General features: G+C 33.5%; 1 protein-coding gene across 1 annotated transcript; it reads left to right on the plus strand.

The window, feature by feature from the left end:
- Positions 1 to 334: 334 nt before the first annotated feature.
- On the plus strand, positions 335 to 13,558 carry LOC118061566 (actin-related protein 9). The gene is made up of 20 exons (XM_035075041.2): positions 335 to 514; positions 591 to 663; positions 763 to 872; positions 949 to 1,008; positions 1,105 to 1,170; positions 1,679 to 1,778; positions 2,721 to 2,929; positions 3,181 to 3,301; positions 4,781 to 4,845; positions 5,901 to 5,990; positions 6,785 to 6,835; positions 7,977 to 8,108; positions 8,997 to 9,086; positions 9,183 to 9,253; positions 9,366 to 9,565; positions 9,647 to 9,690; positions 9,787 to 9,836; positions 10,579 to 10,624; positions 13,035 to 13,085; positions 13,239 to 13,558. The coding sequence occupies exons 1-20, from the start codon at positions 512 to 514 to the stop codon at positions 13,380 to 13,382; spliced, it is 1,776 nt and encodes a 591-aa protein (XP_034930932.1). The 5' UTR covers positions 335 to 511; the 3' UTR covers positions 13,383 to 13,558.
- The last annotated feature ends 491 nt before the right edge of the window (positions 13,559 to 14,049 follow it).

Here is a 14,049-nt window from a genome sequence, read left to right on the forward strand (position 1 = left end):
TTTTTAATATTTTCAGATTTAATGTTAAAAATAAATTTTTTTAAATAATTGCTATTTACAATACTAATTTTTTTTTTTTTTTTACTGTTCTTGATACTTTGGAAAATTTATTAAGTTCTTTTAAATATAGTATAAAGGGTGTATTTTTGAGATGGATTTAGTTTTCGTTTATATTGGCTGAAAAATATTTTTATATTGTCAAACAAAAGAAATCAATGCCATTTATGTAAAAAATGTTTTTTTTTTCTAACAATGAAAAAAAATAAAATTCAGAATATTGCAATAACTTTGCAAGAGTTAGCAATTGACGTGTCGTTAAAAAATGATAGATAGCTAAAGGCACTTTTCAGTTCTCCCTCGTAGAAAAATCGCTCGCTCCAGTAATAAAGAAACGTTTTTGGACATAACGCCGAAGACGACTGTAAATAGAAGGAAGAAACGCAGACGAAGTGGAGTGAACACAGCCAGTTTTAAACAAGTCTCTCCTGCGGCTCTCTTCTTCTTCATAGAAATGGTAAAAGCGCCAACAATTCTCTTTTCGTTTTTTTAAATCAAGTCAACTGTTAAGCATTTTTTTTGTTTAATGGCAGGATTACTTGAAGACGGTAATCCCTTCACAGCTCGTCTCCGACCGAGGATCCAATTTAGTAGTCATCAATCCAGGTACTCACTTCACTTTAGAACCCTAGAAAATCAAATCATCATCCATTATAGCAAGTAAATATAACCGATTTTTAATTTTGTTAATTGTAATTGGTTTAGGCTCTGCAAATATCCGAATAGGATTAGCTACACAAGATGCACCGTTAAATATTCCTCACTGCATTGCTCGTTATACTAATCAAATTCCCAAATTCAAAGTCCAAGATCAGGTCAGTTCTTACTTACCACATTTCTACCTTTTTACAGCTTTACTTTGTTTTATTGTTAAATTTTTTTCGCTTTTAGATGCTGAATTCGCAGATTACAACAGTACAGCACATGGAACGCGAGAAGGCATATGATATAGTGAGTTAACTCCGTGCTTTTCGCATTTTTTGTCTCTACGTTTGCCGAGGAACAGTGTAAGACTTGATTTTTTTTTTCCATCCTTTTTTCTTGAAGATAGCATCGTTATTGAAAATACCTTTTCTGGATGAAGAGGTTGCCAACAATTCTTTCCCACGCAAGGTACCTACTACTAATCCATTCAGCCTAATTTAGTCTCTGTCATCGTGGTCTGTAGATCAATATCGGTTTTCTGGTGTTATTATTCTTACAATCTCCACTTTGGAAGAATTGCTGCTACTCTGTTAACTGGTTTAGAAGGCTTTGACAACTGTGGCACTGTCTCTGGAGTTCCCTTTTCGCAATCCTGCTTTTTTGTGGTTATATATGTGATTCTTAGGGTTTCAACCGGAGTTTTCAAAAAAAATGATTTTTTTTTTGCTTCAAATTAAATTTTTTTGGTGTTTTTTGATCGTTTTGATGTGTTGATGTAAAAAATAAAATTTTAAAAATGAGAAAAAATATTATTTTGAGAAAAATATTTTGAAAAACAACCATTATCACTGTCCCAAACACCCTATTAAAGTGACTATAAAATATATAGTTTAGAGGGACAAGGGGCTATAGACATGCAGCTCAGTTAATGGTTAGAAATTGCTTATGGAATTATACTAATCAACTCATACTGCAGATAGGACGTGCTGATGGATACAATCCACAGAGTGGCAGGGGTGTGGCTTTCCAATGGGCTAATGTATATGAGCAGGACACTAATTCCTCTTTGGCTTTAGGTAATTGAATGAATGTTGTTCTCTCTAATATACATGGTAGTTAAGATAAACTGAATTACTTTTTGTACTAGTTATGATGTTTCCATCTTTGAAACTTTCAAAACCTTTTGGCGGGCATCTTGTTTGACCTGGAAAGTGTATGACATACCATCTCTAATTACTTCAGAAGTCATGATGGAATCTTGGTACGGTTTACCATTATTGCTCATTTAATATTATTGCGTCATGTTTGAAGGTTTGTATATTATTAATTACATTTGACTTGGATTAATTTAGCACTGGTGGGGCCAGATTACATGAAGATGGAGTCTGTTATCTTTAAATATATGCTATGAAAAAAATGGTACCAAGGCAATGAAAAATCCAGAATCTGATGTTTCAAAGGGCCAGATGTCAGATGTAACATTTTCATTTTGGGGTGTCCATCACATGGGAACTTATTTGGTAGCCCCCCCCCCCCCCCCCAATTCATACGTGCCAATGGTTTACCATCTCTATGCAGGGTCAGACTACATCAAATTTTTTTGGATAGATAGTAGATTTTATTGATGGATTATTTTATTTTGCTTGTGGTTTTGACTTCAGATAAGAGATCCTTGGCACATTTCATAGTGATTCCTTTGCATAGGTTGCTCTTGATTGATAGACTGCATTTTTATGGTGTTGTCTGTGCTTATTGTTTGGCATTAAATAATATATGTTGGCTGTGTGATCTTTATGGTTACACTGTTTTTTAAATATAAAGCTTGAAGGATCAATTACTTTCTCATTCAAGTGATGGTTCTTATTTACCTGTTGTATTTGAGTTTCTGACTACTCTTGATTTTTGTGCCACATCTGATAAAAAATAAGTTCGCAGGCATTAAGGCTTTTAGCTTTCCTATCAATTAGTTTCAAGTGAATTTGTGTCTAGATCCTAATACATGCAAATTGTTTGTGCAGGATCATCAAAAAATGAAGGTACAAGTGGTGAGTATGTGAAGAAACATGAAGGCACTGATGCTGAGGGGATTAGTTCAGGGGAACACAAATTCAGAGGACACATTTTTGGTGAAGAAGCGCTTAGAATCTCTCCAACAGAGCCATACTGCTTAAGCCGTCCTATTCGCAGAGGTCATTTCAACATCTCACAACATTATCCTTTGCAGCAGGTTTCTTCCTTGCATTAACTATCTTACAAACATGATCTCATTTGTATGTGCCCTTTTCAGCTGAAGGAGAAAAACAATACCACTTTTCCTCTTTGGAAAGTGCTATTATGTACTGCAACCTTGTGTGTCTGTTGTTGATGTGGACCAAGCTTAACATTGTTGCATTATTTTCCAACAGTTTAGCATATCCATAATATAAGATACCATGCTCTAGTGATTTACTGGTATTTTCTTATTTTCTATTGCCTTAGGTGCTTGAGGACATACATGCTATTTGGGATTGGATATTGATAGAGAAGCTGCATATCCCTCACTCGGAAAGAAACATGTATTCTGTGATCCTTGTTTTGCCAGAAACATTTGATAATCGCGGTAATGGTATTTTGGTAGTTTTTTTTTATGTAGCTTATGATAAAAAAATCTAGTTGTTATTCTCATGTTGGTCCCATGGATGAAATGAAACATGTTAACAATGTGCACTTACTATGAATGATCAACCATGGTTGAAGCAAGACCCTATCATGTTTGTTAATCATATTAGTGTTGATGTAGCCCTACTCTATCAAGAGTCCAGGTAGCATGGCTAGTTGAATAATGTTTTTAAATCACCCCGAACTCCATGGTAAAAGAATAGTTTAGACTCTAAAGTAAGCTCATTTCATAAAGTTCTGTCAAAGTGCATAAAGCTGTAGGCATTAATTTTCTTTTTTTCATTTTCCTCAAAAATTTTATCAGTACACAATCTATGACCTTGTCACCATGCTTTTCAAAGTATCAGTTAGTCAATCACTCATTCTCTGCTTTGGGGTTCTTTGTGAAGTTGCACCACGTGCTAAATTTTGGGTGGAGTTTGGTACGAGGTTAAAAAATGAGGGTGAGTTATTACAAGAGTAATTTTTAATGGTGTAAAATTTAGTTTTAAGGAGTTATGGTATGTTTATGAATTGAAGGTGAATTGCTAGTGGAAAAAGAAAGAAATTAAATTATTAGTAATGACTAGTGAGAGAGACATAAAAAATTATTAGGTGTGTATTTTGAGACAAAAGGCACAAGAGAGAGTAAAAACCAAATAATATTGTTTGGAGGGCAAAATATACCTTCCAAAAGCACCAATTTAGGGGTACTTAGTATCCCCTCAATAATTAAATCCCTTCCAAAAATTGAATCAAGCATGCTTAAATGGCACAGGGGTAATTCTTAACTCCCATTATCGTTTTAGCAAACATACCCTTAAGGTAATAGGTGATTTTACTGAATTGTATTTATTTCTTTTGGGAATAGTTGATTCACATTTAAAAGTGTGCACTCTACTTTTATTAGGCACGTGCTTGCATATTTCTGCTATATGCCTTGAGCTAGTGAGCCCCTTTGCATTCGTGTTTGCCTGGGCTGTTAATATCACTGGCTTGAAGTCTATTTCAGATGTTCTGTCATTTTGTTGTACTAGTGTAGCCAAAATGCGAGTTTCCTTTATTTTCATGCACTTAAAAATTGTCATGTTTTCTTGGCCTGGCTCTGCTTTTCCCTATTCTCTTTTTTTCACTGGCCATAGAATGACCAATTAGTGCAACTGGGTCAACGCAAAAAAGAAAACAGGAGCTCTACCTTACATACCTGGTTTTTCTCAGCTCCTTTCCTTCTATGACAAACTGGTCTTGATTTCTTTTTTTTTTTTTTTTTTCATTTTCCTTTTCCTTTTCCTTTTCTGTTTGTCCTATTGGTGCATTAACTGCTTCATGGATGCTTATGCTTCTCCAGTTCTCCTATAAGGTCACATCTTCACATTTGGTTTAGCAGGGAATAGAACTTGGATAGCTCTAGTAATGTCCTGTTGTTACATGTCATGAACAGAAATAAAGGAAATGCTGTCTATAGCATTACGAGACTTGCGCTTTAGCTCTGCAGTAGTACACCAGGTCAGCGACTTTTTTTTTTTTTTTTTTTTTAAATAATTTTACCTGGTGATATTTTAATATATGATTTCAGCATCAGATTGTAGTTTGTGGTGGCGAAGCTTGATATACATCAATCAATTTATTGTTCATATGTTGTTTGAATGTTGGAGTTGGAGACGGTTATGCTAGGCACAGTAGAAATTGTTTTCGAAGGGGATTCTATTGGTGTGGATTGATCTGTAACAATGAAGTAGTGTGGCATGAGGAAGGTTTGGAGGTCACAGATGAGTGAGAAAGATTTTGGTTTCAGAAAAATATTTCCCCCCTTATTTTTTGTGCAACTGAAAATTGTAATTGCCAACTTTAAATTGCGACACTCTTCATAAAGTATTCCATTAATTTATATTTTTAACATTTTATATTCTCTTGTTTGCAAGGTTAATGATAATTTGGTAAAGATGAAGGGATGTAAAGAACAAATTAAAACTGGAAGGGGGTCATTTTAATTCGGTTATCATTGAAGGACATTCTGTCTGTCCAATTAAAATTTTGTTTACTTCAGGTTTTGATTTGAAAATATTTGTTAATTACCAACTTGATTACTTCAATATAAGGCATTGCCAAACATTCTCATCAACAAATATACTCAAAATCTCAAACATGTGAATTTACTTGACTGCTTTCATACTTAGTTGATTGTCAACTAAAATTTGGATAAATTACTATAATTTATATTTGAAAAGAAAATCAATGATATCAATTTAAGATCTAGGTCATATTTCAGCATCCAACTTCTGACTTCAGATCCACCATGCCAGTGCCTTTACCTACCATTCTTTTAGCTTGGTTTACATATCTATTGTTTTTTTTTCCAGTTTCAATCAGTTCCTCATTATTTTGAAAGCAGCAAATTAAACTGTGCATTCCGTTTGAGATGGTGCAATAAAGAGCACTTACAATTTTGTTAAATTTGTTGGTTGCTATCGGTAGTCTTCTTTATTGATTTGCTTTCCCACATTGACACTGTTATGGTATACACTCCTATATGATGATTTATTCTGAAATGATTGTTGCAGGAAGGTCTTGCTGCAGTTTTTGGGAATGGGTTATCGACAGCATGCATTGTTAATATGGGTGCTCAGGTGACATCTGTTGTTTGTGTTGAGGTAACTGCAATTTTATTCTTAAATTTAGCTTCATAAACATCCAGGCTATGCTGTCCAAATATACCCCGTTTGCTCAATGGTTCACTAGTCAGTTACACTGCTGCCCTCTGTTAGAACAGAGACTGCAGTTTTGAACTCCCATTAGGGTGGGCGCAATGAAGGGAATACTTTCTCAATGATCAAGGGAAAAAAAATGCTTTATTGTCAACACAGTAGTGAGTTTGGGTGATGAAAAATTTCCTGTGTAAATATAAACAAAAAATGTTTTGAACTCAAATATTTTCTTTGTTACTATTTTTACCACTATAAAGAACATTTTGAACTCTGTTGCCACCACCCTATCGGAGTCATCATGCTACCCCAACTATTATGAGGTGTTGCTGCTCTCTATACCTTTCTCACCTTCTTCGAATCAACATTGGCTCCCTGGTTGCACTACTATTGATTTGCCTCATTCAGTATTGTATTGGTTTTAGAATCACCAATTATTCCGTCTTTATCTTAAAAACTTCTGATGCCACCTTGACCACACCAGTATCTTTGCTGCTGCTTCAAGCATTGTCATTGCACCTCCATGTTGCTCTCATCCCACTAGAAGTACTTGTCTTTTTTGGTGTGTAGTTGCAAGGAAGCAAATAACTGCTTGTCATGTGGCTTTGCCCCTCCTCCCCTAAACTGAGATTCTTTTTCATTCTTTTTAGTTTTACCTAACAGTGTCATTTGGTCAATGCTTACAATGTTATATCAAGGCCATGTCTCTGTGATAACTAACTACTTTCAACTTGGGTTTTCAGGATGGTGTGGCTCTACCTAGTACAGAAAAGACTTTGCCTTTTGGTGGAGAGGTGTGGATTTTGGTTTCATCCTTCAGCTCACTACTGAACACTGAACTTGTTAAAAGCTTTAGTCAGTGAAAATCTCTTACTTGAGTTTGTGTGATGTACTTGCATACTTAATGTCCCTTAAGCTGTCCTGACAAGTCTTGCTTTCGGCTTCATATATTATACAATGCACATTTGTTGTTGGCTGAACTTTTTTGTAATTTTTTTTTTTTACAGAAGATAAAACCGACCTTTTGATTGAGAACCCTTGTGATGAAATAACTTGTGGGATAATCAGCCTGACCAGATTTTAAGCTACCCATGCCAGGGTTAAAAGCTGCATTAGGGTGTGTTCAGGGATTGATGTCTAAAAACCATGGTTACCAAACATCCACTTGGGATTCCAAATTTTCTTTCTAGCTTGCCACATATTAAGTTACCAACATCTGGATGGGATTCCGGGCGTGCTTTTTGTCAACTCTACCACAATCCCAAAAGACATACCTAGTAAGGGGGATTTTAGATTGGGAGAGTGGTAACTAGGAGGCCACCACCTTAATGATGCATACTGTTCCGCAATCTGCTGCAACTTCAATGATCATCATAACTTGTTCCACTTTAATTTTTAGTTGAAATCTACCAATTCTGATGATCTTAGGTTTCCTTATGCTCTCTTCATTTTCCACGCCATTGTTCCTGCCAGCAGGGTGATGGTTACTTGCTTCAGAGTCTTTCCAAAAAATGATATTACCATCCCATGGTGATATAAACGTTAGCTCTAGGGGAAAAAAGAAGAAGAGACAAGGATGATGATATCCTTATGGAACACAAATGGGTGATTTAGTAATTATCCTCTCTCATACCTTCAATGTTGAGAGCCAATTAAAAAGCAGGGCACATGTTTAGATTGTGTTGGTCATGCTTCATGTCTTATGCTTTCTGACTAAGTATTTCTAGTTTCTTGGTTTTAGGGAAATTTCATATAACAAAATTCAAATGCACTCTGGGACAAACTGCATCAACGTGATGCTTGAATGATTATCCTTTGAACTGATGGTGTTTTAAATGTCACTTCCTGTTTAGCTTCTGTAAATACTAAATGTAGAATATATCTGCCTCATATTCTAGTCAAAGTTTATTTCATTGTGAATCAACTTTTCGTCAGGATATATCAAGATGCCTTCTGTGGACTCAGAGGCATCATCAGACATGGCCCCAAGTTCGGACTGACATGTTGACAAAGCCTATAGATTTGTTGATGCTTAACCGACTTAAAGAGTCCTATTGTAAAATAAAGGTCAGTTTATTTTTCTGTAATTTTTCAGTTTATTGTCATGCATTAGCTACGCTGCCAGTTTCTTCCATTCTTTTAGCACACAAGTGTGCTTCTGCTTATTACAGAATCAGATTCGAGCTGATTTATAAAGTCAGTCTCTGGTGGTGATTGATTTCATTCTTGAATAAACCATGTTTTATATGTCATTTGTTACACCAAGGAATTTTTTCGGCCTTTTTTACACTTTAATTACAGAAAAAGGAAAATCAAAATCCTGATAATGATCTGTTTTCTAGTTCCAAGAAACCTGTAACCATCTGGATCTTCAAAGTTGATATTTTTCACTCAAGTCTATTGCATTATTTTGTTGATCATCTTAAAATGCCATGAGAACTAAAGATTTCAGACATGAATGATGATTACATACCTCTATATTATGCCTTTCTTTTCAGGTTTTTATGTAGAGCTCATGTTCCTATTTAACATGCTTGATTTTACTTGAATTATATGCTGTTGACAATCACATGATGTTATATTTCTTGATGGACAGAAGTCCAACTGTGAAATAATTTTGTTGGTTGTGCCTTTTTTCTGCTAAAATAGTTTTACTGATGCTTCTTATAACAGCATCCTCAACCATGTACTTCTTTGAAAATTTTGTGTACAATATCATCTGGTATTTAATTTCCTTTGGTAGTTTGCTATTACTTCTGTTTTATTCCGCATGCATGAGCTGCCAAACACAGTCCTGGGAGGACTGATCCCCTAACCTTAGTTTATTATAAACCGAATCAGCCACTCTTAAGACTTCAAAAGTGGTCCAGATACCCCGTCAATAAGGCATTGCTACTGTAAGACTTTCTTTTTTTATCATTTTGTTGCCTCTGCAATTTACTTCCCTGTGTACAGGAGGGGGAGCTTGATGCTGTTACTGTAGTTCATTCTTATGAGGATGGCATGCCTGCTGGATCTCACAAAACTCGACTGACTGCTCTTAATGTATGTCTTCTATTGTCCAAATTTTCTGAGATTCATCCTCTTCCTTAAGGATGTCTAGCTGAACAAAGTTATAATCTTGATGATTCTCATGAACAGGTGCCTCCCATGGGTCTGTTCTACCCCACACTTTTGGTTCCAGATATATATCCTCCACCACCTCGTTCTTGGTAGGATATATTTTGAGTTTTCTTGTTTTGCACTAGCTGTCCTACCTTGCCTGATTTAAACAATTGCACTGAATTACTGGTTTTTTCTGACCATGACGCTGAGCATCATCAGGTTCCATGACTATGAGAATATGCTCGAAGATACATTGCATTTAGAATATCCTAGAAGGCCTGACATGTCAGATGGTTTATTTCCTGGCATTAATGTTGGATATCCTATGTGGGAGAGCTATCCGATTTTTCCTTCTAAGCCTAAGAAAGAAGAGAAGGTTGGCCTTGCTGAAGCTATCACTAGTAGCATTCTTTCCACTGGTAAGATTCATGTACAATTATTATACTTGCCTTAATTGAACTGTAATTTGATATTAACATAACTTGGTGCTCTATGGACAGGTCGTATAGACCTCCAAAGAAAGTTGTTTTGCAGTATACAATTGGTGAGTTTTGGCAGCAAGATTTACTGTATGAGATCGTACTCTTTATTTCTTGTTGCCTGGATGATTGACATAGTTTTTCCCTCTGTTGTCCTCTAGATTGGTGGAGAGGCTTTGACAGCTGGTTTTATTTCTGCTGTGGAGGAAAGGTTGGTTCCTTTTTTATTTTAATAGTAAAGCACATAATTTTGCCGTTGCTACCATGAGTACAATCCTTGTCTGTTATGATGAACCCTGTTTAAGATGCTTTCAAGTATGTGCAATATATTTAGTGAGCAATTGCAAAACCATAAAACAGCCATCAATGGATCGTGATCTGGTGCGGGAAGAGACCAGTGCAAACCTGTATTTTTTACAATCTTTCTCAGGCAAAGTTAAAGCACTTGTCAGATAAAAAGAAATAGTACTGAACCAACTCGACTCTTCTTTTCAAGGGGATAGATTATTTACCATCCCACTTATACCTGTCAATGTTCTTCTCAAGAGAGGAAGACTTTCATTATTTCAGTTCAGAGAATATACTAACTCAACCAGGTGGATGAAGCTCTCGCTTCATTGTTCAAGAGGATTGCCTCACCTCCAACCTTTTTAGTCCTTGTCTGTTACGAGTCTTCTGACCATCTCAACCCAACTTAAGTAAGACTTCAATCTCAAACTAGTTGGTGTCAGCTGCATGGATCTGTCTTCTCCATTTAATTACAGAAATTTAGTAGAATACAAAAAATATGTACCAAGTCAAGTGCTGAAGCTTTAGAATGTGCTTGTTTCGAAAAAGTTTCAATGAGTCAATTAAATTCTGCTTAATTACAGCATTGTTTCAGTTCCTATAAAATGATGTTATCTTCTTGATAATTTTATCTACTCAATTCATGTTCATCTTTCTTGTTGCAGAGTCTTACATGCAATTCCCTCAAATGAAGCAATTGATACTGTTGAGGTTAGCTTACAGATCTATATTCTTCATGTTTATGACTAGTCTTTTCTGTCTTTGATTTCCTTGTTCATATCTATATTATGTAATTATATACTTAAAATATCATAGCCTTTACTAGATGCAGAATTCATCAGATAACAATAGTGAATTATTTATTTAGTTGTCTCTTGATGCTTATTTGATTTAAATTCTTAATTATTTTCAAGTTTTGAAAACTATAATATAAAATGATTATATATTGCATCAATTGATGAATCTAAATCTTGAATAGAAATTAATTCACAAACTTGTTCACACATCTACCCCCTAAACATATTTATTCAACATAATTAAAAATATTTGTAGAATTATTGAATATTAAAAATCATATCTTACAATAAAATTAAAATTCTTGATTTGAATTTTTAATTACTTCTTTTAAAAGCAAAATATAAATTGTATGATTTGATTTCTTTTTTCTTTTTAAGAAAGGACTCGATTAAAAATTAAAAATTAATAAGGGTGTAAATGATATATAATTCAAATCTTATACCATTGTAAAATTTTAAATAACTTAGAGACAATTACTTCTTTTTGTTTGCTCTTAAACCTTAAATAAAATCAATTTAATTAATGATTCAAAGTTTTTAGATTACAACTAGTTATTTGACCCGTGTTTCGTTGCGTGCCGGATAATTTTTTTTGGCAAAAAAAAAATACATTCTTTTCAAATGTGTCTTTTTTTAAAATGAAATTCTAATTATAAATCAAAATGACTATACATGCATTCAACTCACCTCTATTTGTGCCGATAAATACAAAAACAAAGTGTTGATGCGTCTATTCAACTCGCCTCGTTGCAGGTTGAATAATTATTTTTTTCTAATGCAAAAAAATTAATGTGTGGGTGTTATTAGTGTGTTTTTGATATAGAATAAAAATTATAATCATGAATCAAAAAATCAATGCTTACATATAATAAAATATAGTAAAGATTATATGCATTAGTAAAAACATATAAAGATTTCAAGCTAATTTTTTAAATAGCAGAAAGGAACAATGTTGCAATTGCTACAGTGAAACATCATTTATTTAGTCTTTGTATAATAATTTTTTTTCAAAACAAATAAAAAAAATTACAAAAGAATAAAGATAAAAATAAAAAGAATGGTATAAACAAGTTAAGTGTAGAGTGATAAATATTCAAAGCAAATAATTATTTTTTTTCAAAAAAGAAAGTGAATAAAAAAGAGGAAAACTAAAAATATTATTGCAAAAAATGAAGAAAAAAATGGTGATAAATAGGTCAAGTGTAAAATGATAAAAATGCTTAATATAAAAAGAAAAAATATATATAAAAAAAAACTTGTTTTTTTAAAAAAACAACCCTAAAAATTATAATTTTTGCCACCGCTACAACATCATTATAGTAAAAACAATTGATAAAATTTACAATTATGTCATTTGTACATGAAACCATCATTTCCTTTTAGTATATTTATAATTTATCTTTTCTTTGTTCAAACTTGGTACCTATTTTTTTTTTTAATTCTTTTCTTTCTTATGTTCACATGTGGTAAGAGTGACCGTTTATGTTTTAACTTTTTTTAAATGGATGGTGAAATATTATTGGTTAGCATTTGAGTCTACTAACACGTAATCAAACTACATGTCTTAATTATTCTATAACTAATTGTCTTACGCTCAAAATACATTTTATATTATATTTATTCAATCCAAAAATTTGTACTCATCAATTGATATTGGTTTAGATGAATTAAGAAACAGGAAAATTATTGTAATTGTAAGAAAAAAAAATATTTTAGGATATGTGCATCTAATATATTCAATATTTCCAATCCATATTCAATTTAAAGAAATATTGCAAAATTATATTACATGATTTCATAATTTTGTTAGCAAGTGGTTTAATTGAAAAACAGTAAGGATGTAAATCAAATATTATATTGTTATAAACTTTTAAATAATTTAAGGGGTTTTGATAAGGATTGTTATAGAATGGAGACAATTTCCTTGCCTTTTTTTTCTAGTTTTACTTCATAAAGAATATTCAATATACCACTTAAATTAAAGCTTATAACATGAATTTTTAATTGGTTTAAATGCAAATAATAAAAAAACAACAACTATATTGTAAGGAATCTTGATCTAAAGTTTTTTATTTAAAAAATCTCTTATTCTCTCTCCTCGAAGCTTCATTAATGTGTTATATAGACATGTTACGTAAGGCATAAGGGACTCATCTTATTTTATAATTTTCATATGGGGTATTATATGATTAGTTAATAACTGAATCCCTTGCATGCATGACAATGAAATTTCAGCATAGTGAATTGTTATGTCTTACTATTATATATAGATAGATTGCTGTTTCAGATCTTGATATTATCCAACTTTCATGGTTATTAAATAGGTTCTACAGTCGAGAACAAATCCAACTTTTGTCTCTTGGAAAGGCGGAGCAGTAAGTCAACTATTAACTATTGTATTTTTTTCTTTCTCCTTCATGCTTGTGGTTGGTTTTATGTTTGGTCAAATTTGAATTATATCAATTTTAGTTAGAATATTGATAACTTGATTTATTCCTCGTGTGATTTGCACAAATTGTTATTCGCAGATCCTTGGAGTTCTTGATTTTGGTCGTGATGCATGGATTTATAGGGAGGACTGGATTCGCAATGGGATCCACGTTCAAAGTGGCAGAAAATACAAGGACTCGTACTATCTTCAAGCTCAAGCAACATGCTATATAAATTCTTAGAAGGTGACAGGAAGTGTGCTCTGATTTAGAGCTAGCAACTTCTCCTTAAACAAATTATAATTTGATGAGAGCATTTTAAGTTTCCGAGCTCCCACTGTTGAGTTTTTTTTTTTTTTTTTGGTGGGGGGCGCATAAATGATAATTGAGAAGGCCTTTTATTTTAAGGAGGTTGGACACATGTATGTGTACAGATGTTAGTGCCAGTTGCGCTTTTCATTAGCATATGCTTGGGGTGCAGCATGAAAATTCTGAAACTTAATTGAGGTTAGCTAACTTAATCTGTTTTCCAAAGGGCATGGCAGTTAGACTGGGAGAGTGTGGGGTTTTGTAGCAAATGACGTTAAAACTGATGGGTGTGCTAGGGGAGTTAGAAACTTAGAATGAGCCCCTTTCCAGTCCTTGATCCTATCGAGCTCCCGACGCAGTTTTCGGGTCGACGATATTGGAACTTTGACACTGTTGAGGGCTCGATGTGTAGACGATGCGCTTCTAAAATTGTTTGTATAAAAGATGTGATCTCGGTTAATGAACAAGCTACCTCAGAATAAACTCCTTTACTGTTGAATAAAAACTACTCACCGAGCACTTGTTTTTTAGCTATCTGTATATTTTGTAAGATTTAGGAGTAAAAAATCAACAATTCTGTTTTAGATTGAAATAATAAATT

Source organism: Populus alba, chromosome 10, assembly GCF_005239225.2.
Source record: "Populus alba chromosome 10, ASM523922v2, whole genome shotgun sequence".
Classification (NCBI taxonomy): domain Eukaryota; kingdom Viridiplantae; phylum Streptophyta; class Magnoliopsida; order Malpighiales; family Salicaceae; genus Populus; species Populus alba.

What these genes read in the sequence shown, in the direction of transcription:
- LOC118061566 (XM_035075041.2), top strand. An exon ending in AGTCCTATTGTAAAATAAAG is followed by an intron (nt 8,109 to 8,996) that starts GTCAGTTTATTT and finishes CCCTGTGTACAG; the next exon opens with GAGGGGGAGCTTGATGCTGT. An exon ending in ATTTCTGCTGTGGAGGAAAG is followed by an intron (nt 9,837 to 10,578) that starts GTTGGTTCCTTT and finishes TTCTTGTTGCAG; the next exon opens with AGTCTTACATGCAATTCCCT.